This window comes from Salarias fasciatus, chromosome 3 (genome assembly GCF_902148845.1).
Source record: "Salarias fasciatus chromosome 3, fSalaFa1.1, whole genome shotgun sequence".
Taxonomy (NCBI): Eukaryota; Metazoa; Chordata; class Actinopteri; order Blenniiformes; family Blenniidae; genus Salarias; species Salarias fasciatus.
The window spans coordinates 4,203,114-4,228,466 of record NC_043747.1 but is presented as its reverse complement, the minus strand read 5'-3'; the positions used below and the strand labels follow the sequence as shown (position 1 = coordinate 4,228,466).

Here is a 25,353-nt window from a genome sequence, read left to right as displayed (position 1 = left end):
ATTAATGAGTTGTGCAAAATATAATGATGAGAGGCTCCTTACCAAAAGGAAATTTGAGGACTCTGGAAAGGTTTTTAGTCTGAGAAACATTTTGGCAAAAACATCAGATCACAAAGCTATAAAGTATCTATTACATCCTTAAAAAAATACCGGGCTTGGCAAGAGAATATACGTTTTTTTTTGTTTTGTTTTTTTTAATAAAAGCTTGCATGCTGCACCCTTTTCAAAAGATGTAAGCTACAATGGTGAATATTCGCTATTAATTTGGAGGGTGGCGGTAGTGCGCTAGTCAGTCCGCATCCGCCGTTAAATCCTAAAGAAGAAGAAGATCATGTGCTGCAGCAGCTGACCCTCTCCGCTGAGAAATTGCCTTCTCCGCTGCAAAATAGAGCTTAAACGCTGAGATCAGAAATCCCACCTGGTAATGGTAAGTTACCACACTCTTCCTATGTGCCACCATTTCAAAATATTCAACTCTGTGTAAGCAATTGACTGCAACCAGCACTCGTGGTAAACTTAGCCTTATCTCCTTATGGTAACAGAGAACCGACCCATTCCTCCCTCCAATCCGCTTCATACTGTGCTTTATAAACTACAACATCCGACGTTGAGTCACCAAATAGTGTAATTACTTAAATCCTTCTCATAAAATATCAAAATATATCACCTAATATGTTTAATTTAATTTAATTTCGGCACTTCTGGGTTAGCGCCGGACCTTTTCGGGTGTGTTTTTTCTGTTTGTTTGAGCCTCTGTGACCACTTGTAGAATAATTTTATAATATTCTTTACATCATGCTTATTATATTAAGTTATTTACTATTGTTCATGTAATGCATGTCTCTGTTAGTTACAGTAGGCTAGTAGACACAGGCGTAGAAAAGACATGTATCCTTTTTCTGTTCGCCAGCCTGCCATGTTTCATTTTTACGGCAGCCTCTTGGCAGCTGGACAGTTTGTTTTTTCTAAAGTCAAGACTACAGGTCAATTGTCTCTCTGTCTCCCTCTGGTGCAAATGAGGCTCATTGGACAAGAAATGTGACACTATGATTTGTTGCACAACACCTGGCATTTGGAGACTTGGAGGCTGAGAGGGCCTCCCAAGGGGTCACGGACATTGACCTTTGTAGGGAGGGGGGAACAATTGTGTCTTGAAGGAGACTCAACTAAGACTCAACGAATGGTTTGAACAATTGTGTCTTGACGAAGAATTAATTAAGCAGCAACGAACTCCCAAGAAATAGTATAAATAGATGGAGCGGAGAGTGATCGGCGCGTCAGTTCTTTGGTCGGTCTGACTGCCAGGAGGTTTTTTTGGGAATAAAGTCCTCCTTTTGCATTCTGACTCTGACTCTGCCTGATTTTTCTGAGGAGAACTACGATGGAAGACTTCAAGAACCAAGAGTGGATATACTTGAGGATTTTACGTTTTTTCTGGAATATATGTTTGTGGGGTTTTTTGCACCGTGACTGGCCGAGGATCCTTTTTTAAATAAAATTCCACGACACACTCCAGGGCCCTAAACATTTATAAAACCCTGTTATATCTGTAGTAGTTAACCCAAACTATGTGATGTGACGGCTGTTTGCTGTTATCTTTTTTTTTTGTTATTTTATGCATTTTTTTTTAGCCACTAGCGCTAATGCTAAGCTGGCGGACCATTGAAATGAATATGATTTTGTTAGCCTGAGGCTCATTATTGTGCCATTAACACAGATTTTGGACTTTGTGAATTTGATATTGATTGAAATGGCCATTTTATTTATGAAAAAATGATTTGTTACTAGTAACTGAACTTTGATGCTGATTGTGTTTTTTTTGTTTTGCATTTCCTCTCTCTGGCCTCCATTTTAGGTCGAGTTTCCCCCCCCCCCCCCCCACTACGAAAATCCACTGAACAAGATTCCTCCCCTGGGAGGTGGTGAGCTGCTCAAGCCTGGTAGGACCTTCTATGTCCAATTAGCCTGGATTATAAAAGCAAACTGAACTTTGTGAACGAACCAAGAATCATATGAACTGAACTAAACCTTGCAAAACAACCAAGGATCGTACCAAGTAACACCTGAACTGTAAATAAGGTTGAAGGAGGAGTTCAACTTTTGTGACGTACTTAGGTTTGAAGAGTTTCAAACGAGCTGTTTTCTACTCGAAGGGAGGGGCTGCTGTAGAGAGCAGCAGACTGAAAGAGATTACTCTGACCTACGTGGATAAAAGCAAATAACCTTTTGGGGGTGGTTTTTAAGGGAATTCAACTTTGGGGCATGCTAAAAACCTTAAAAAAAGTGGAGTTTGCATGATATAGGTCCTTTAATTAAATAACTCGAAGCTGCTTCCTCTCCTGCTGAGCATGGACACTCATCTGGGACAGCCTGACCGACTTGTTCCAGCCAGTCCCGCCAGACACCGAGGCTGGACGGAGGCTCGGGGTCTGGAGCCACTCTGGGCAAACAGCAGCGTCTTCAGGAGCCCAGGCTCTGGTGAACTAAACCTGCTCTGACAAACGGATCCTGGAAAGTGGTTTTAACAGCTTGTTCAGCGACACATAGCACTGAAGACGAGCGCACAGTCCCAGCACTGCGGTCAGTATAAGTACGGTTTAAAGGACATTTTTACTGAGTTTTAGCAGAGTGCAGCGATATCCTGTCGTCCTCCGTCTGTGTTGATGAACGTGACTTTTCATCCTTTCAGGAAACGTTTATCAGACTGAAAGAAAACAGCAGCAGGAACAAAGGTGAGACTGCTTTTTGTCTGTTACTTTAAAACGTTTTAAATGGCTTAAACAACTCTACAGTTTTTCTTCTGCATGTCAAATGAATGTTGTGATTTATTTTGGCTGCACATCCACATTTACAGGATGTGGACAGAGACATAAGAAAGACACTAATAATGTCTTAATTTCACTGTATTTCAACCGGCTGTGAAGCATTTTGAAAAACTGCAGAGCTCCAAACAGCCAGCCAGCAGCAGCAGCCTGATGGCGGATCAGGCTGAAGACATGAAGTCTTCCTCCTGGAGTCTCCACAGTAGAGAGTAAGATATATTAATTTGATCCATTACATTGTGTGTTTTGTGTACGATGTGGTTAGAATACTCCTACTGGTCCCTCAGACTGTATTTTTCTGTTTCAGCAGTGCTGCAGTGTCGGGCGGTGCTGATGGAGCGTTCATCGCGGCGTACCGGTCTTCATCTTCCCGCAGAAAGAAGCAGCAGCCTGGGAGCTGCTGTCCAGACCTGCTGGAGGGAAGACCAGCTTCACATCCAGACGTCTGCAGAGAGGACAGCCTGACGGCATGAAAACTAATAAACACGACTCAAAAGACATGAACCGAGGTCCACCAATAGCAACAGATCTCTCAGCCCATCATCACACAGCATTTTGTTGATTCCGTGTCTCCTCTCAACCAATGGGTGTCCTGAATGAAGCCAGACAAGCCTAAGGAGTTTTTTCTTCCCGCCCCCTTCCCATCACCCTCTCCCTCTCCTCCCCACGAATTGGGTCCGTTTCTGACAATTTACAGCACAGGTACACCTGGAGTTCACAACCTGGAAACTGCCGGAAACGAGGTACACTTCCTGAAGTTTCCAGGGCCAAAAAGCTGGCTTTTCATGCAGTGGGTGAGGGTGTAGTCTGAGGGGGCAATGGAGGCTCTTCAGGACTGTTTTGAGTGCACGGATTGGGACATGTTCCAGACTGCGGCCACCTACAACAATCAAACCAGCATCGAGGAGTACGCCATGTCTGCGTCAGCATACATCAACAAATGCACAGAGGACGTCAGCGTTAGGAAGACCATCAGCACCCGAGATAACCAAAAACCCCTGGATAGTTGGTGAAGTACGCAACATGCTAAAAGGACGGAGCTCAGCCTTCAAGTCTGACGATAAGGTAAACCGTACCATTAGACTAGCAAAGCGAGCTCACAGTCAAAAGATCCAGGACCTTTTCCACGACGCCACCAATACCAGGAATATGTGGAAAGGTATACGGGCCGTACAAACTACAAGATAGCCCCCCTCCAGCAGGTAAGGCTGACTCAGACTTCCTAAATGACCTAAATGCCTTTTTGGGAGGTTTGAGGCACTCAACAGCTCTCCTGCAAAGAAGGCCGTCCACCAGGGTGAAAAGACCCTCCATCTTGATACAGCTGATGTGAAGAAGACTCTGAGGAAGGTCAACCCCGGGAAGGCCCCTGGCCCTGATAACATACCTGGGCAGGTTCTCAGGGAATGTGCAGATCAGCTGGCTGGTGTTTTAACAGACATTTTTAACACGTCATTGGACCAAGCCACCGTGCCGTCGTGTTTCAAGTCCGTCACCATCAAGAAACTCAGATCTCAACACTCAATGACTGCCGACCTGCCGTACTGACTCATCATCATGAGGAAGTGCTTTGAGAGGTCAGCAAAAGAGCACATCATCTCCAGTCTCTCTCCGACACTCGACCCTTTCCAAGTTGCCAACAGGCCAAACCGCTCAACTGAGTATCTCCTCCACTGTCCATCTGAGTCTTGCAGACCTGGAGGAGAAGAACACCCATATGCAGCTGTTGTCCCTGGACTGTAGTTCAGCATTCAGTACCATCACCCCACAACATCTGGAGAACAAACTGGGATCCCTGGCTTCAACACCCCCCTGTGCCACTGGCTGCTGGACTTCCTCACTGACAGACCACAGTCAGTGGGGGTCGGGCTGAAGACCTCCAGGGTCGTCACCCTCAGCTCAGGCTCCCCTCAAGGCTGCGTCACTGGTTAAGAGGACACAGCAGAGCATGAACTTCCTGGTCTAGATGAGGAGAGTCCACCTGCCCCCGGACATCCTCACTAGGTTCTACAGATGCACCTCCGAGAACATTCTGACCAACTGCATCTCTGTGTGGTGTGGAGGCTGCAGTGCCTCTGACTGGAACGATGTGGGGAGAGTGGTGAGGACAGCAGAAAAAAACCTGTCTCTACCCTCCATCCATGACATCGCACATATCCTGAGCCAAAAGCATCAGCAGTGACCCTTCACACCCCCACCATCGACAGTTCTCCCTGCTGGCCTCTGGATGGAGGTTCTGCAGCATTCAGGACGACTCAGTTCTGCAATAGCTTTTTGTACAGGCCACCAGACTGCTGAATGACCGACTATAACGACTATAAGCACAGGCACCATGCCCACTTCACTGTCCTGCACTACTCGAAACACAACTTGAAATTCAAGTTAAATGTCTCTCTCTCTTTTTTTTTTTTTTTTTTTTTTTTTTTTTGGTATCCAACAGTGTGCTGAGCCATTTACAGCAAAATTTAATTCTGTATAGACTTGTGCACATGTGAACGACAGTAAAGGCTGTGTAAGTCTAAGTATTTCTTTCATGCTGTATTTTTGATTTGACTGTTTGAGTCATGAAAGAAAATTAAAAATCAAAACCAAAACAAACCTCTCCACTCACCCTCCCCCTCAGCACAGAGCCATGCGGTTTCTCTCTGATCCTCCGCAGAAGGAAGTCTGCTCATTTCCTGCCTCTATACGTTTAACCCAAACCCTGCAGCCATCGACACAGCCGCCTGTCTGAAGCCCAGCTGTGCTGGAGGGTTGCATTTGTTGTGATTTACTCTTCACTGGAGAAAGATGGGTAATAAATACAGCTACCCGGTTTATTTTGAAGGTGGCAGAGGCAGACTGTCCAAGGAGCAGAAGAAGACAATTAGATCTTATTTCCAGAGCAAACCCAAATCAGGTGGAGGAAAGTGTTCACCTGTGGAGGAAGTGTCAGAAAACATCTACAGGATTGCTTTCAGACGTCGAGAAGGTAAGTGTAAATAAAACTAAATGAATGAATTTAAAAAGCTAAATTAAACTGAAGGTGACTGTTAATACTTCTGACAGACTGGTCCATTTCAGGAGCAGATCCTCTGAAATAAGTTAAGACCTTTGCTTTCATTTTCAAATGGGATACAAAACTTCAAAACCGCCAGAAACATTGAAAACTTTTATTCTGGATTTAATTAGCATAGGTGGAATTAAGTAGGTGGAATCGACTCTGTGCTCCAGTCCGGGATGCACTTTCAGTTTTCTCCAGTTATCGGCTAAATGGTTTCTGTTCCACTTCCTGCTCCGTTTATTATGAACGGTGATATGAATCCACATCAAGACATGAACGCTGTCGCTATGAAATATCATGTCAAGGATGCTTTTGGTTTTCAGAAAGTGGTGTGTGGCTCTGCTGAGCTCTGTCGTCTGCAACTTGATGCCATTTCAAGTGGTTTAAACAGCAGACAGACGCTGCGGCTGCATGAAACACAGGTTGTGAGACCGCTGGTGCCTCCAGTAACGTTTCCACTGCACAGCTCGTATCGGTACTGAGAGTGTGGAAAATAATCGATATTAATGGATGCATCTATGCGCATGTGCGAGATACGAATACGACTACTTTATTGTCCACCAAGGTGGAAATTTGTTTTTGGTGCAGACACGTTAAAAACTAGGGCTGGGCGTTTTAACGCATTGCTTACCTGAAAATCAGGAGGAAAAGGCTGGTATGAGGCACAAACTGAAATAACAAGCGCAAATATGACAAAAGTGAAAGTGACTATTAAATCACGTCTTTTGCCGGCAGAACGCTTCGCCCCGCTGGGCGGTCTTCAGGTGCTGAAAACACGCAAAATAAAGTAAATTTCCCTTCAACACACAATCTGGTTTAATGAGGCACAATTCAGCATCACTGAATTTATCCTGTCTTCTCTGTCTGAGACTCTGAGGGTCAAATCAAATCTAATCAAATCAAACTTTATTTGTAGAGCAGTTTTTCATACTTATAAAAACAAGGCAAAGTGCTGAACAGTAAAAACAGTCATAAAAACAAAAGAATAAAAACTGCACCATCAATAAGTATACACCACACTGGGGTTGCCAACTCCCAGAGATTGAAATAAGGAACGCCTCTCGCGGGCACCTGAAAAAACTGGGTTTTTGGGGGGGTGAAAAACGCATATATAACAGCATTTTGCCACAGTTATACCTGTTACAGACTATAAAAACACATTAGGCTACTGCATTACACCTACAGCAGCAAGACTGCAATAACTCATGATCAGCTTGATCAGTTTGTATTTGAGGCTACAGTGAGACAGTTATCATTCCAGTATCATCATCATGATGGACAGCAGCTCTCAGCCACTGACCGGACGGTAGAGCAGCTCAGCAGCTCCTTCAGCGGCGACTGAGACCCTCAGAGCAGGAAGGAGCTGCCACAGGCCTCTCATCCCCACCGCTGTCAGACTGTACAGTTCTACTGTGCAAAATATAACCTAATCCTGGACATTATAATATCCTGCACCCGCCCTTTCAGAAATTCAGCGACACTTTATCATCCATTCACTCTGCTAAAACATATTGTACCTATTATATCATACTGCATCATATATTGCATATTGTATTGTATATATTGTATATCATATATATATATATATATATATATATATATATATATATATATATATATATATATATATATGTATATATGTATATATGTACATATATATATATATATATATATATATATATATATATATATATATATATATATATATATACTATATATGTATGTATATATATCCTGTTACATTTTTAAGATTCAGGTTGTACATACAGTTAAATCTTCATTGTCTTTAGCTTCTATTGTCCATCCTAGTATGATTTGCACTGTTACTTGTGTTGAGACTTGAGCAAAAACTTGAAGAAAAGAGTGATTAAAAATGCTCGAAACGTAGAAGTCTCTGCACAAGATCTTTAATTCAATAGAAAGTTGATCAGACAGGGAGATAACCTAAATGCTAGCAATAAAAGAAAAACAGGAGTCCTGGACCATGTCCGTGAGCTCTGACAGCATCAGAGTCTCCAGCAGAAAATGGCATCGAGCTCTCCTTTGCTTGGGAAGTTATACTGTTAGATTTGCATAATTAATAGTTACATTTTGATAACACTCTGACTGTCACAGGGTTGTTTTTCTCGCAAACCAACAGACAGCTATTGTTTCATAAAGGTCACACGTACTTTCGAGGAGATAATCAGGTTTTTTCTCATGTGGGGAGAGAACAGGGAGTAGATCTACTCCCTGCTCCTAACCTTGAAACCGGCCTGGGACCGTCAGAATGCACACAGAATGAGCTTTCAGTCACAGCCTGTTATACTGAAGGCCTCAAAATCATGAAACAATCACAGAATACGTATATATGAGGTAAACATATAGTGAACAGTTGAATCAGTACATATTCATTAGAATGTGATTAAAACTGTATATAAACAAGTGAATCTCAGCAAAATGATTTAGAATGTGGTTATATATGGTGGATTAATGAGTGATCACAACATAGTGGTTAGAATGTAAATGCATTATACGACACTTGTTAATTATTGCACCATTCATTACTTTTGCACCCGGCTGTGGGTTCTATGAGCCTATACACCTGTAAATTTCTCCACTGTGAGATTAATAAAGTCTTCTATTCCTATTCTATTCTATATTTATTGCTAAATGTGCAAAATAACAAACAGCTGCTGTCTCTTCTGGATTTTAACATGTTCCTTTTTTTATTTTCAACTAAAAAAGTGCAAAATCAAAACTGAAAAACCTTCTGAACAAAAAAACCAACAAGGTTCCGTTTCTAAACTGAAAACACCACAGTCTGCAGCAGCAGACACAAATCAATGAACTAAACATGATATATGATATATGTGATATGGAAACGGCACAAACTCACATGTCTCTGGAAGCCATGCTGCTGTAATGTTTTGATTTCCTTCTTCCCGTGCCTCTGTGACGAACTGACTACTGGCCAATGAGCTGCCGTAGCCTCCCAGGAATGGTCTTTTTTTGACCAATGAGATCAGAGTGATTCTGTGTTGTCGAGCCATCTCTGTCAGCTCATTGGTCACAGAACCTCAGAGAGCCGGTGAACAATTTACCGTAAGTTTTCAAAAAGAAGCGCATGTTCCATTGCTCACATTTTGACTCTCACAAAAATACGGAACAAAGTGCGTTCCTTTTCAGCTCAATACGGAACGCACACTTTTACATCCAAATACGGAACGATTCCGTTTTTCAAGGAACGGTTGGCAACTCTACACCACACACACACACACACACACACACACTCCGAATTATTTGCACGCAGCAGAGGAGACATGGCATGGCACTAAGCATCATGGGAAAACACTACCAGTGGTGCCGTCCACACCAGGAGAAGGCGAAGGTCATTAATATTGGGGCCCCAGCGCTCGACCCCCGACCCCGCCAGACCAAGGGGAACCCGCACACCGAAGTGTGGAGACCCCCAGGCCAGCCAGGACCAGAGGACCCGGGCACGGTCAGAGACAGAATGAAGTTTGAGAAAGTGTGCGCTCATAACAAGCTTTGTTTTACATCTGCTTTGCTCTTTCTGGTGTGTGTGTGTGTGTGTGTGTGTGCGTGTGTATGTGTGTGTGTGTGTGTGTGTGTGTGTCAATCTTGGTAAAGACTTGGTTTTTTAAGTTATTATAAATCATATTTGATGAATTGTAAAATTATTATTGTAAAATTATGCTTCTTGAAAATTTCTTGCAAAAAAAAAAAAAAAAGGTCCCTGTCCCCGGCTGGGGGCAGGAGGATCATTACAGAGTACTTTCATAATATAGTATGAATACAGAGTAATTCATTAATATATTTTGCGCATAATGTGATTAATCACAATTAATCGCAGAACAATTATGCGATTAATCGCTATTAAGAAATTGAATCGTTGCCCAGCACGATTAAAAACACATTACATTCGTACATGACATGACATGACACTACATTTCATGCAATCACTCTGCTGCACAATCCAAAAATTGGCAAGTGCCTCAGCAAGGTGAAACCTTGTATCACCCATCAGGAGTCATTCACTAGATGTCGATGCAATGGATGGGTGAAATCTAGTTTGAACTTGGTGTGTTGGCGGGTATCGGTAAAATCCGATGCAATTCATTTAATTCATTGTAAACTTCACCCCATCTGCTGTTTCCCCAGGCGCAGTGAATGCACCATCATTATTTTGTGTTTTGTATTGACTGACCGAAGCCATGAGGCACATCTCGCAAAACATCATGGGCGTCCGTGTGAGCAGCAGCGAGGAAGATTCTACATTTAATGCACCCGCAACATTTAACTTATATGTTTGGAGACACTTCAAACACTTGCAGATGGAAATCTCGACAAATCGTCCATCATTTGCAAAGAATGCCACGTCAAGAAGCCGTACAACGGCAGCACGACAAACATGCAGACCCACTTCAATAGAGTACACCATATCACCAGCAAGTATGCCGCTTCCTCCCCGTCTAGTTCATCATCTGACACCGGAGATAAACTCAGCACATCAAGTCAGAATCAGAAAAGTTTCGCTTTCTGTTTTGGGGGTCCTCTCGCAGCAAACTCTGACCGCGCAATGGCTACAACTAACGCCATTGCTTACTTCATATGCAATGACATGCAGCCTTAAAACGTGGTGGAAAACGAGGGCTTCAGACAGCTCGGGCACGTTTTGAAACCCCGGTATAAAATAGCAGACAGGTCTGTCTTCACTGACAAACATATCTCTGATCTGTACAACAAAGTGAAAAGTGAGATTGTTGTGTCACTGAACTGTGCACAAAGAGTTGCACTTACAGTGGATGGGTGGTCGTCTTGGGCCACTGACTCATATATAACAGTGACGGAACACCACATTGACACGCAGTGGGAAATGCAAAAACGTTCTCCAGACCAGAGCTTTCCGTGAGTCTCACACCGGAGCAAATCTTGCAGAGTTACTGCGTAATGTTTGCCGCGAGTGGAAGATTGGTGGCAAGAAGCCAGCATTACTCACAGATAATGCAACAAACATGGTCCTGGCTGGGTCTGCTGCAGAAATGAAGCCACGTGTGCGGTGCAGAGCACACACACTGAATTCATCCTCGCAAAAAACATTTAAAGTGGACGAGGTGGAACCTATCCTGGTGAAAATAAAGAGAGTCGTAACATTTTTTCACAAAAGTACCAAAGCTTCTGATGCTCTCCGTGATCAGCAGCACAACTTGGGTCTGGCACACCACCAGCTCATCCATGATGTTCCCACAAGGTGGAACAGTTCCCTTGAGATGTTGGAGCGTTTTTGGGAACAGAAGGATGCTTTGGCGGCAGTATTAAGGAGAATCCAGCCAAGGGGAGAACTACTGCCTGCCCTCTCAGATGATGAGATGAAAGTCATCCCAGAAATTGTGAAACTGATGTCCCCCCTGAAATTGGCAACCACGCTCCTCAGTGAGGAAAAGACCCCACTATCTCCACCGTTTCCCCACTACTGGCCAAACTGCAGTCAGAATTTGGAGAAAACCACAGCGAGCGGTCATTGGTGAGATATAAAAAAAATTCAGACAGGACTTTGAGTCCTGTTACAACTACATCCAAGACTTCCTGGACAATGCCTCATCCCTGCTTCAAAGACTTGCACTTCATGTATGCTGACAACACTGCAAAGGACGTGATATTCCTGAGAATAGCAGAACAAGTGGAGGATATGGTAAGAAATACGATATTATCAGCAGTTAGTTCTACTCTTAATTTATGTCTCACTTAAAGGGACTGTATCATGCATAATTCACTTTTTGTATGTTTTAACCTTGTTATATAGTTATGTACTCACCAAAAACACCCCCAAAGCGTTTTTTTCCTTCGTGCCTGCGTGTTTGAGCTTTCCTCTCGTTTCTGCTGCTCAGAGAGGCAGCCCCTCCCGCACCCGTGAAAACTCTCTGTTTCCCACGTTCACGTCACATGGTGAAGATGGCTCCCCTGAGCCCCCCTCCCGCAGGCCCTCGGCAATCAGCGTTGCTGCTTTTTTCTAACTCTGATTACGGAGATAAACTTTGACCATCGTCTGAAAGCAACAGTCAAGCAAGAGCAAGAGTCTGAAGGGTCTGAAGGGTCTGGAGGGTCTGCGCTTGGTGAGTTTCTCACAGCAAAAGACGTTTTCGCGCGTGGAGAAGCTAGAGCTAAAGAGCTAAAGCTAGCTAGCGTATTTGTTTTGAAGCGCTGATTGGGTGAAGTTCACTGTCAGTCAAAGTCCACAGGGGGAGAGGCGGGATTTTCAGTGAAACAGAGCGTTTTCTCTTCCGGGTTTCAGAATTAGCCCCAGAAAATCTTTTATTTCACACAAAATGACTTTTCCTTAGCGCCAAAAATAAACTATTACCATGTTAATGCCATTTCTAGGGTTTGGACTAGCTAAAAAAGCAGGATACAGCCCCTTTAAGGATTTTCTCTTTTAATTCTAATGTTTAATTCTAACATTCTAGTTCACATAGAAAATAAATCACTTATGCTACTTTTCAACACTTGTCCAAGTTGACTTTTCTAGATGATGATAATGATGATGATCTCAGCTGCTCTCTGCTCTGCTGATTGTCAGGCAAGGGCTGATGGGATGCTGGATGATGAGAGCCAGGCAGGCCAAGCAGAAGATGACAGGAGAGACTACAGGGAGGAGGAGGAGGAGGACAATAAAAATGATGTGGAGGAGACGGAGGAAGATGAGAGAAGTCTGTTGTGGGACTTGGTTTTGTTATCTATAATAGTGCATTGATTTGAAAATACGTGTGACGGTGATATTGTAATGCAGTCGTATGTTAATTTAACTAAAAACTAATTTAATGTGCTGATATTACTATAAACAAAAACACAGATTCGCGCAGCTGGCTGTGATACAAAGTGAGTTATGAGACTGTGCTGTTGTTTAGGATTTCTGTTAATGTATCAGCACCAGAGGGGCATGTGCATCATACTGTTTTTTTGTTGTGTTTGTGGTAGATATAGTATTGCTGTAACTCATGTTTCTTTTGTCCTGTCTTGGTTTGTGTTGTCGACCATAAGATGATGAGCCAGAGCCTCGCAAGAAAAAGTCAGCCATGGACCAGTTGCTTGGAGGTTTCCTCGCTCCCAGAGCACCAGAGAAGACCATAAGGGAGAGAGCTGAGGAGGAAATAACAAAATACAGGGGCAGGGAAGGGTCAGATGTCAATGGTGACGTACTGCAGTGGTGAAAAGGAAAAGTGGATTTTCCACTGCTTTCAAAATTGTCCAGGAGCTATTTGTCCATCCCTGCAACGAGTGTCCCCTCTGAATGAGTGTTCAGCACAGCAGGTAGCATTATAACAGCAGAGCGCAGTCGGCTTCTTCCTGAACATGTGGACCAACTGATCATCCTGAAAAAAAAAATAGAAGCAGTGCCATTTGAAATGCATCACAAAGTGAGGTGTGGATAGCGAGAGTGGCATGTGCAGAAAGACCTGTTTTCATCTTCTTTTCTTTTGTAATTCTTATGGACATTTCATAATAAGACACTCAGAGGGAGTAGTCTGTCTACCTTACAATACACACAGCAGGTTTGAGCCTATGACTGAACTATTGTTTAAATTTTTACTTTATTGTTTAAATTTTTACTTTATTGTTTAAATTTTTACTTTATTGTTTAAATTTTTTACTTTGTCTTATGGAGATGGACATTTCATAAAAGACACTCAGTGAGAGTTGTCTGTTTGTGTTTACACTACAGTAGCAGCTGTCAGTCTCAGATGCCAAAATGTTTACATTTTCTTTGCACAAAACCCCATTGTGAAAGGGTGAAAGTTGGTTTACACTTTCTGCTCCTCACTACTGTATCAGCCTCCCTCCTAGTGAGTTCATATCAGCAGGATGTTTTGCAGACAGGAGTTTGAAAAAAACATTGATTGCACTGTGGGAAGTGTCACTTTAAGTTACTCATTGAGAGTTTTTAAGATGGCAAAATCAGCACTTTTGTTGAATTTACTGTCAAGTGCCTATGAGGAATAAATAAATCCTTTTTGTAGTATCATATCGAATTATATCTTTTTTAATCTTTTTTTTCTTTGCTTATTTGCATCATGTTGAATCGCATCGTATCACATCATATCGGATCGCACTATGTCGCTTCGTATCGCTAGAAAATCCCACGTATCGTTAAAGTATCGTATCGCTGGCAGTGCATCGAGATGCGTATCGAACCGTCCTCAGTGCTGAGATTCACACCCCTAATTAGTCGGGTCGGGTCAGGTTGGGAAAGGCACATTTAGTGTCAGGTTTCCATTGTGCCGGGTGACAGCTGGAATGTCAGGTGGGTGACAAATGGCCGTGTTACAATGGAGGATGTGACGTCATTATGTGTTAGCAAACGCGGCAGAATTTGCAGTGCAAACATGGAGGACGTGGAGGGAATCATATTCTTTCTGTTTGCTTGCCTTGCTTCTTGGTTGTTTTCCATTCAGCACCACTAATTAGAAAGAAATGTCAAATGCTAAAACATGGCTGGGCTTCTGTTGAGCAAGAGTCATTAAATGCAGACACATATGGGGTGTGAAAACTGTTTTTCTTAGAAAGGACATTGTCACTACCAGTTGTTGAGTTGGTCCTGTGTAATGCTGGGTTCTCAGGACCTGGATCAGCAGAGAAACCCCCTGCAGGAACGTCTGAAAGCCTTGCTCCGGAGCGCTGGCTGAGAGGCTGAATCAGCCTCATTCAGGCTTGCTGCCCTGCTTCATCTTCCTGCCTGCAGGTTTAGATGCCGCTCCTCCTGATGGATATTGCCGTTCGTCACGTTACAGCTCCTGGCTCAGTCGTGCCTCCAGCTCGTCTAAAGCATGGATTTCTATCATGGTGACACCATGGGAAACTTGTGCATGACAAGTGTTGCACTCAGCTGCAACGTCTTTGTCCAAGTTTACGGTGAAATATTGCCACACGGCCGACATCACTTCTCCTTCAGTAGCGCACACACGTAGGTGTTGTTGTGATCACGTGGGCTCTGCATGCTGGATAAGAGGTGTTCTATTGGCTGGATCCAGGAACTCTTCCTCTGTGGCATTTGTGGCGGGTGGCACCAACATTAAGGTGCATTACCGCCACCTACTGTGTTGAGAATGTGAACCAGAGTCACCTATGGATAGAAGTGCTGGAGCAGAACATGGACTGCTGAACAGAGCGCTTATATCGAAGATTTTAAATGCAATCCGTTAAAATCCGATACTTGTTTTTTGGCTGATATTGGACCAACATCCGATATCAATATCGGATCAGGACAGGCTCAGATTAAACACTGTGCTCTCTCTCCCGGCTGCTGTGCTCGCTGATGAAAACGTGCACACTGTGGATAATGGTCCTCCATGGAAAAAAAGGATTCATCAAACTACCCCAATAAAGTGGCAAAAGTGTTGCTGTCATCATTCTGGGAAAATGTCAATGAGTTGTAGATGTTTTCCGCCTTGCTTCCCATGGCGTAAATGAGGCAGCTCACCTGCACTTGGCCATCGTCCTGATCAAGCTTCGTGGCGAACTTAAAACATTCAAACTGCTGTTTCCAGAGAGGCCACTCTGTGGACTTATTGAAAGGAAAGTTTCTTGAAAGCAACAATACGTCATCAGTAGGGAAAAACTAACCTGCCTCACGACGGTTTAATCCCAGCTCACTTGACCATTTCCATGAAGAGTCCAAATCTCAAAGAGCTTCTGACACCATGTGGAATGATGGAGAGAAGACTTTCTCCGGGGACACTCCTTTTAATGACAGGTCCAGTCGACAGACAGTGCACACAGTGTACAACACACAGTTCCTGTCTTCTCCTAGCTCAACCCTGGTCCTCGTGGGCCGCAATCCAGCATGTTTTAGATATTTCCCTCGTCCAACACAGCTGATTCAAATGATCAGGATCATTACCAGGCTTCTGCAGAGCTTGATGATGAGCTGATCATTTGAATCAGCTGTGTTGGACGAGGGAAACATCTAAAACATGCAGGACTATGGCCCACGAGGACCAGGGTTGAGTAGCCCTAGCACCTGTCTAATAATGCCATAAGATGTGACTGTCGGAAAGCAGAGGGTGTGTTTCATTTGAACTATGTGACAGTGGGTCTTCTTGTATTCTGAATGTCTGAGGTTGAATCTCTATTCTGGCTGAAGAACTGTTGAGATGCTCCCAGTGTGTGAACGGCTGAATGTGACTGATCATGTGAAGTTCTTTGAGCTGAACCAGTGAAAATAATTCCATTTAACCGTCATGTCTTTCTTGAAATGACTAATCTGACCCCTTCTGTGTTAGATCAACAGTCGGTGCTGCAGCAGACTCAGCATGTCATACAGCTTGGAAAAGACAGTCTGACATTGTCTGTCAGGGAAAGTCCGGACCCTCAAACCTCTGGACACACCACCTCCTCCACCCCCTCCTCCACCACCTCCTCCACCCCCTCCTCCACCTCCACCTCCACCAGTCCAGCCCAGGTCAGTCTACGTCTCATTACCATAAAGCACATTTTTCTGACACAGCCGATGCACCTCAGCCCAGGTCGCCTCAGTTCTACCAAAGTACAGTTTTAGAGAGTGAGAGTTGCTGCAGACCTGTGGATGAAAGTACGCTGACGAAGCTAACTAACGAGATCACTGAATGGGTGGAAACTGACTGCAGACCAGTCAACATGGTCAAAGACGCTGTTCTCAGGGACGTTATCAGGTTGGCTGTTCTGACCCGGTGTACACCTCACCGTTCTGGAGATATTATCAAATTTCATGTCTGCGCTGCCGGCCATACTTAATGTGCCCACAACAGGCCATGCGAGGTGTGTGACAGATGCAACACTGGCCATTCAGCGTGGTGCACCATGTGCCACCAGTGCAACACCAGCCATGCACATTGCGCCACCAGGTGCAATGCCCCAAAACTGTCTGAATTTACCTAAACTCTCCCAAATTGGTAACCTGAGCAACGTTCTTAAAAGGTGAGGGGGGACTTAATGCACCTTTGAAAAATTTGAAGTATACTAGTGGATCTACATGGCATTTTATTTTGAAAGAAAAAGGTGAAAAATAAATTCTTTCTTTGTATTTATATGACTCTAAATTAAGACACTCTGGTAAGAAATGCTTAAAGGAATACCCCGAAGATTTTGGACGCACGCTCTATCCCTATCATTTACAAAGTGAGATAAGCTCATAAATATCTTTGTTGTCTGTGCGTCCAGTGGCTGGATCCTAGCTGTTAGCATCATAGTTAGCTTAGCTCAACTGCGGGAGGTAAAGAGGAAACAGAGCCGGACTGACGAAAGTGGACAAAATACTCCTTCCAGTGGTTCAGGGGATGGCGTATTAGTAGGTGAAGTAAATCCTAACGGTATAAAAAATTTTAAAAGGCGTGTTTTCCTTTTCAATCCATTTAAATTACGTTTTGATCCACACAGACCTGCGCATGCGCAGTGCTCCGCGGAAGGATGTACCGGAGCACAGCAGTAGAACCCATAGACTCAGCCGCTGTGCTCCGGTATATCCTTCCGCGGAGCACTATGCTTGTGCAGGTCTGTGTGTATCAACACGCTATTTTAAAGGATTGAAAAGGAAAACATGTCTTTTAAAATTTTTTATAACCATTCGGATTTAATTCATGTGCTAATACGCCATCCCCTGGACCACTGGAAGGAGGATTTTGTCCACTTTCGTCAGTCCGGCTCTGTCTCCTCTTCACCTCCCGCAGTTGAGCTAAGCTAACTACGATGCTAACAGCTGGGAGCCAGCCGGTGGACACACAGACAGAAATAAGGTATTTATGAGCTTATCTCACTTTGTAAATGATAGGGAAATGGCGTGGGTCCAAAGTCTTCGGAGTATTCCTTTAAGGGGCTTACAACTGCCTCGAAATGAAAAATAACAGAATTTTAAAGATCATAAAAAGTGATTAATTTTGATGAACTACAGAAATGCTGCAAATAATCACAGTTACAAAATATTCTCTTTTTACAGCCTTGGTTTGTATTGAATGAAATGTTTGCAAGTTGAAAGAGGAAAAAAATGATCTTGAAAAAGCTAATCATTCAGATTTTCTGGACTAAACATAAAGAGTCCTGCAAACAGCATCAGCTCACAATGGTTTAACACTTTACACTAACTTGGGCCAACAGGTCTTCAAGTCTTCTCAAGACGAGATTGATCAAAACCAGGTTCAAGGTAGGTCCTGAATCCCCTTTCACACCCACAGCCAAACTGTCTGGTATGTGGATTTAAGAAATGTGTTACGAAATGATTTAGAATCAATAGGACACAGTCCACATTCAGACGGAAAACATTAAAAGATTTAACATGTTTAACTTTTGGTGGTGGACTGACTGGTTCACATGTGAACAGTCCCAGATCAATTCCCAGCATTCGCAAGAGCCAGAAATGTGCATGATCACTGCGTAATCATACCAGATAGTACACAGTTGTAGGAAATTGAATAATGATGAGTCGGATAATTGCAGATGACTGCATAGTATTACATTACTCATGCATACAGAGTCATGCGAGGCAATCCACTTGGGATTTCATCAGAAATCACCTTTTTTGATGAGATAAATTCCTGCCTCCTGTCCACAACAAGGCAAGATGTGTTTTATAAAATAATATAATTAATATAATGTATATAACATAATTACTGAACATATTAATCTACTATCCAACTGCAGTCACACCTCCTCCCCCACCCTAATGTTACTGTGAATTGTATATAATAGTCTGCCGTGCTCCTGCTTCTCTCCTCTCCCTCTCCCCACCCCACTTTTATGCTTGTACTTGCTCTTGGCCCCACAAACCTCACCCGTCTTATCCTTTACACTGCAACACTGCATGTTGCAAACTTAAATCCATCCATCCAACGTCAACCACTTATCTGGAACCTGGTCTTGGGTGCAGCAGTCTAAGTAGGGATGTCCAGACTTCCTTTCCCCAGACACTTCCTCCAGCTCTTCCTGGAGGATACCAAGGCATTTCCAGACCAGCCAAGAGACATAGTCTATCCAGTGTGTCCTGGGTCTTCCCTGGGGTCTCCTCCCGGTGGGACATGCCCCGAACACTTCCTCGGGGAGGCGTCCAGGAGGCATCCTAAAGAGGTACCGGAGCCTCCTCAGCTGGCTGTTCTGAATGTGGAGGAGTAGCGGCTCTACTCCGAGCTCCTCCCTGGTGACTGAGCTCCTCCCCCTGTCTCTAAGGGAGCGCCCAGCCACCCTACGGAGGAAGCTCATTTCAGCGGCTTGTGCCCAGGATCTTGTCCTTTCACTCATGACTCAAAGCTCATGACCATAGCTGAGGGTAGGAGTAAAGATCAGTAAATCGAGAACTTTGTCTTGTCAGCTCAACTCTGTATTCACCACAATGGACTGATAAAACGACTGCATCACTGCAGCCGCAGCAACGATCCGCCTGTCATCCTCATGCCCCATCCTTCCACCACTCATGAACAAGACCAGAAGATACTGAAACTCCGCCACTTTGGGGCAGTTTCTCTGCCAACCTGGAGAGGGCAGACCACCTTCTTCTGGTTGAAGACCATGGCCTTGCACTTGGAGGTGCTAATCCTCATCTCCAGTGTTTCAAACTTGGCTGCAAACCACTCCAGTGCATGCTGTAGGTCAGGATTGGATGAACCCAACAGGACAACGTCATTTGCAAAAATCAGACATGAAATCCTGTAGTCCCCAATCTGGACCCCCTCCGGCCCCTGGCTGCACCTAGAAGTTCTGTCCATAAAAATCACATGCAGAACCAGTGACAAGGGGCAGCCCTGCCGGAGTCCAACATGCACCCATAACAGGTCTGACTTACTGCCGGTAATGTGGACCAAATTACTTCTTCGGTCATACAGAGACCGGACGGTCCAAGGGGCCCTGGACTCCGTACTCCCAAAGCACCCCCCACAAGACACCACAACGGACACAGTCAAACGCCTTCTCCAAGTCCACAAAACACATGTGGACTAGTTGGGCCAACTCTATGCAGCCTATGGGTCTCGAGCTGGTCCAGCGTTCCACGACCAGGACAAAAACTGAATTGCTCCTCCTGGATCCGAGGTTGGACTATTGGTCGAATCCTCCTCTCCAGTACCCAAGAAAAAACTTTTCCGGGAAGACTGAAAAATGTGATCCCCCTATAGTTGGAGCACACCCTCCAGTCCCCATTTTTAAAAGGAGAACCACCACTACTGTTTGCCAGTCCAGAGGTACTGTCCCCAGATATCAACCAAGACAGTCCCTGTACAACCAGAGACTTAGGTCCAATCCCATTTCTCTTTGTAGCCCTACCCCTTAGCCCTACCCCTTTGAAATGGAGTGCTTAGGAGTAGGGCCGAAAGTAAACCCCTCCGAATTGGGAAACTCCTTCGACAATCGTGTACGTCATCAGTAGTCGTCGCTGCCGATGACGACGGCAGATGCGACAATTGTTTTGACAATTGCAAGGCTTTCTGGGAAATCTGTCATACCCAGTGGTGGCCAGTGGCGAGGGGCGGCGGTGGGAGTGCTTGTTTTGTCCTCCTACATCACGAGTGGCGGGCGGCGTTAGTTCACTTCCGCATTGGCGGGAGCGCTTGTTTCCACACTGGCGCATCCCAGGCGCATTCCAAACATAACAGATAGATCATTATTTTCAATGAATTGGTTTCTTCAACACTGCCCACCTGGAATGCGCGGGATGAAACACATGGCGGCTGAGCTGTGTAGCTTTAAGGAAACCCTGACAACCTTGGTGCCTCTCACCACGGCCAACGCCAGAGAGGAGGAGAGTCAGTCCTTCTCGAGGGATTGGGTTCCAGAACCCAGGCTGTGTGTGGAGGTGAGCCCGACTATATCTGGCCGGTACCTCTCAACCTCTCTCACAAGCTCAGGCTCCTTCGCCTCTGATGAGGTGACATCCCATGTCCCAAGAGCCAGTCTTTTTGTCTGAGGACCGAGTCGCGTGGCACCCTGCAGTCGGCTGCCACCCAATCCACACTGCACCCAGCCTCTACGGTTCCCTCGACGGGGGGTGAGTGCGTCGGAACTCTGTTGTCCCTTCAGGCTAAGACCTGCCAGGTGGGCAAATGCCTGGCCACCAGGCGCATGCATTCGAGTCCCAACCTCTAAGCCTGGCTCCAGGGTGGGGCCCTTTTTGCGCCATAGCAGGTGACGTCGCAGTTGTTGTTCTGGTATTCATCATAGGGGCTGTTGTAACCATACTGCAGTCCGTCTTTACTTCATTTTGAATTGCTTTAATAAAACACATGATTAAAGATTCAGATATGCTTGATCAGAGTCTTTTTTCTCCCTTAGAGTCAAAGCGGATCGTCCTGCTGGGAAAAACTGGCTGTGGGAAAAGCAGCCTCGCTAACATCATACTTGGACAGGACTTGTTCACTGCACATCATTCTTCTGTTTCTGGAACTGCCACATGTCAATCTGAAACCAGAGATGTCAGTGACAGAAAGATCACTTTGGTCGACACGCCTGGTTTGTTTGATACAGAAAAGACAGAGGAAGCTTTGAAGCCTGAGATCATGAAGTGCATTACAGAGTGTGCTCCTGGAATTCACGCCTTTCTCATCGTTCTGAGAGTTGAGAGATTCTCAGAGCAGGAGCAAGCTGTCATCAGCAGAATATGTGAGTATTTCTCTGAAGATGCTCTCAAACACGCCGTGGTCGTCTTCACTTTCGGCGACCAGTTAAATGAACGGAAGAAAATCGAGGAGTTCATCAGTGAGAATCAAAAGCTGAGAGACCTGGTAAAGAGGTGCGGCAGCCGGTGCCATGTCTTCGACAACAAATACTGGAAAGACAACACGCTGCAGAACGACTACAAGAGCAACCACTTCCAGAGGGAAGAGTTACTGAAGACCATCGACAAGCTAACGGTGGAAAGAAACGGCCAATGCTACACCAACAACATGCTGCAAGCTGTGGAGAGAGAAATCCAGAGAGAGGAGAAGCAAATCAGGCAGTCATCTCCAGAAGACCTGCCACCAGAGGAGATCAGAAACCAGGCCAGACGCCACGTGGCAAACAGATTTCTGATTGAACTGGCCGGGGTCACAACGGGGGCTTTGTTGGGAGCTTTTTTTGGCATGGCGGCTCTGGTTACATTAGTTACAATGGCTGTGACACAAATATCTCAAACAAAAAACCTTGTAAAAGAAGTTAATGGGTTAATAGGAGTGTCAGCAGTAGTGTCAGCATCTGCAGCAGTGTCGGCAGGAGGGTTTGCAGCATTAGCTGTCGAAGCAGCTGCCGTAGTCTCGGCTGCAGCAGGGGGACTCGTGGGTGGTGCTATTGGATATGAAGCAGCTAAGGAAGCAGAGACAGTGTTGGATGCAGTGAAAAAGGTGAAGGAAGCTTTAACAGAAAGAAGAAATGTAATGCTGTCTTAAGAAGATATGCTTTGAGAAGGTCACACAAGAAAGGCTGAAAGAAAAGACGTTCATACTGACCCACCTCACTTCTTTAGGTTAGACACAGCCACGTCATAAACATTACATGTCCACATCTCACCAGTTATTTACTTTAAAATTCATTTATTTATTTTCCTCAGTCTTCCACTGTTTAAATGGAGCACACAAATTTCCACATTGAAAGATTACCACCATGTTTTCTGTTTGTATCAATTATTCTTTCTTTTTGAGTTACCCTGCTGGTGAGAGGTTCCATCCTTGAGACCAGAGGATCTTCATAAACTTGATTCAGAAAAAGAGAAATATGTTTTTGTTACCACCGGGCCACACGAGGGTGCAGTGGTTAGCGCTCGTGCCTCACAGCAAGAAGGTCCTGGGTTCAAATACCGGCCTTTCTATGTAGAGTTCGCATGTTCTCCCTGTGTGTGTGTGTGGGTTCTCTCCGGGTACTCCAGCTTCCTCCCACGGTCCAGAAACATGCCAGTCAGGTTAATTTGTCACCCTAAATTGCCCCTAGGTATGAATGTGTGAGTGAATCATTTTATGTCTGTACATATGTCAGCCCTGAGACAGACTGGCGACCTGTCCAGAGTTTACCCCGCCTTCGCCCACTGCAGCTGGGATCGGCTCCCACGACCCCGAGAGGGGAGAAGCGGTAGAAAATGAATGAGTCATAGATTGTAAATATAATGACAGAGCTTCCGTGACGTCACCCATAGAGTTCCATAATCCCGTTCTGAAGACTTCAGCGAGTCCAGCAGGACGTCTCCACATTGAATATTTGAAACCTGATGTAAATGTGATTGGTCCAGCCCGTCATGTGACCGCATCACGAGGACAGAGGAGGTGCTGTGATAGGGCGATTTATGCAACACTTTAACTCGTAATATAAAATCAACAGATGATTTATGTGAAAATCAGAGTCTGGTGAAGCAGCACGACTGTAGAAACTAGTGATTGAGACATGTGATAGAAACATGTTCTGAAACCGGGCGCTTTATATGGTTGTCCAAAAAGGTTCATTGGTCTTCCAAGTAATAATCCAAATCAAAAGTTCTTTTTCAAAGACCAATGTGGTATTTTGTTGTTTACCTTACTGATGGTTTCAGCAGCTGTCAGCTGTCTTCTTCAGAGTGTTTGTCACGTGATGACTTGCGGGTAATACCACACTGGTCTTTGGAAAAGAACTTTTGATTTGGATTATTACTTGGAAGACCAATGAACCTTTTTGGACTATTATGCATTTTGGACTGTCACGTGGCAAACACTCTGAAGAAGACAGCTGACAGCTGCCGAAACCGTCAGTAAGGTAAACAACAAAATACCACACTGGTCTTTGGAAAAGAACTTTTGATTTGCTTTATATGTTTATTTACGAGGGCGTACCCAAAAGTTCCCGGAATTTGACTGTATTCGCTTTTTCTGGTGGGGTGCTGGATTGGACAACGCCACTTGTCGGCTCAGAGTCAAAGAACCGCACTGTGAAATTTTGTGAAAATAAAAAGACGTTGAAGACAATAAAGTTACTCATGAAACAACTTTTTATGTACAATTATTCTAGAAAAAGCTCACAGCAGAGACAACATTTCGTGTGATTTAAGGTCAAGAAACGTTACTGCAGTATTAAACTATATTCTCTTTCTCAAAATCTGAGGCTGTGACTCAGTGAATAAGCAACAAATAAGTACCCTCAAAGGTTCAATAACTGCTTTAATGATGTAAACAACTTTATAAACATCAAATTCAAGTTCCATTCAACTTGATGTGCATTAATAATTCAGTCAAATATGTCTTGGCTGCTTGGCAGTTGTTTGTCGATTCTGCTACTCTGCTAAACCATCAGTTTAAAGTTGGCATCAAAACTTCACATAGGTGTTTGCTCACTTGTCTAGAGTTCCAGCTAGGACTGTCGTGGTAAACCGGTATTGACGATAATCGTGGTATAAAAAAATGAAATTTCAATATCGTGTTCAAAATGCGCACATGATAATATCGCATAGAGGATCTAGTGCCACTTGAAACTTGTTTCATCTTGGCAAATTCTAAGATGGCGCCACTGTATCCGGCTGGCCGTCTACCTCTGCGCAGTATTTTAACTTTACTGCTGTTTCCAACTGTTTTTATTGAACGTGTGTCACCACTACTGTTGTATGATCGCCAGACCCTTCTGGATATTCGTGATTCCGTGACAAAATCCGCGATCTCTGGCTGTAGCGATCAGTCAAAGACGCTACCGCCATTCTTGGCGTCTCTGCCTCACTATCTGCAGCGCCTACCCGCACCGCTGCCACACAAACGCCGCAGCAGAAAGCGGGGCAGAAGAGGTGGTGTGCTTGTTCGCCTAAGGACTTAACTGGCGCGGTCTTCAGCGTGCAACCCTGTCACGCGGATCCCTCCCAGATACCTCGGTCTCACCGTGCGGCGCTCCTCAGAGGTCCGGTGGCTCCGGTCACCTGTCCCCGCCGAGGATCATGGACAACTCAGCTGCCCGCGGCGCATCAGCGTCTGTTGGCGAGGCTCCGTACAGAAAAACCTGCATCCCGTTGCTCTTGGTTCTGAGCAGAAAGGCCGCTCCACGCTGCGCTTTGCTCTCTCAACACGAGGTCTCTCTCAAAGAAGACCTGCATCCTAAAGGACTTCTTCAAGAGCCACAGGTTGGATTTCCTCTTGTTGACTGAAACCTGGATAAAACATGATGATAACAGTCTTTTTACGGAGCTCCTCCCACCTTGCTGCTCTTTTTTTAGCACCCCGCAGGCGTCTACTGGAGGGGGCGTGGCCACGGTTTTTAGGGATAACTATGCATGCAAGTATTTACATGCAAATAATTATTCCTCATTTGAAGTGCAGTTGTTTATATTGGACCTTGTTTCTCCAATCTGTTGTGCTGTTGTATATCGACCTCCGAAACACAACAGGGTTTTTATCCAGGAATTCTCTGAATTTTTAGCAGAAGTTGCACCCAAATATGAATACATCCTGATTTGTGGAGATTTTAACATACACGTCTGTTGCCCATCCAATCAGCAGGTAGATGATTTCAAAAGCCTGCTATCATCTTTTGATCTAACTCAGTCTGTGAATGGGCCCA

General features: G+C 44.6%; 3 protein-coding genes across 5 annotated transcripts in view; all 3 read left to right on the top strand.

The window, feature by feature from the left end:
• The window catches only part of LOC115408404 (GTPase IMAP family member 7-like), a 693,369-nt gene that overhangs the window by 12,636 nt on the left and 655,380 nt on the right, over positions 1–25,353 (top strand). The window lies entirely within an intron of this gene.
• The window catches only part of LOC115408329 (uncharacterized), a 197,142-nt gene that overhangs the window by 26,822 nt on the left and 144,967 nt on the right, over positions 1–25,353 (top strand). The window lies entirely within an intron of this gene.
• The window catches only part of LOC115408414 (GTPase IMAP family member 7-like), a 46,226-nt gene continuing 26,429 nt past the window's right edge, over positions 5,557–25,353 (top strand). Inside the window, exons 1-4 of one of the 2 annotated variants that reach the window (XM_030119171.1) lie at positions 5,557–5,793; positions 16,146–16,324; positions 17,992–18,037; positions 21,151–23,072. In XM_030119171.1, the coding sequence (XP_029975031.1) occupies positions 5,613–5,793; positions 16,146–16,324; positions 17,992–18,037; positions 21,151–22,241 (1,497 nt within the window). In that variant the 5' untranslated portion in view covers positions 5,557–5,612 and the 3' untranslated portion in view covers positions 22,242–23,072. Of the gene's footprint in view, positions 5,794–16,145; positions 16,325–17,991; positions 18,038–21,150; positions 23,073–25,353 lie in introns of those variants that run through there. The other variant, XM_030119179.1, reaches the window with a different exon arrangement.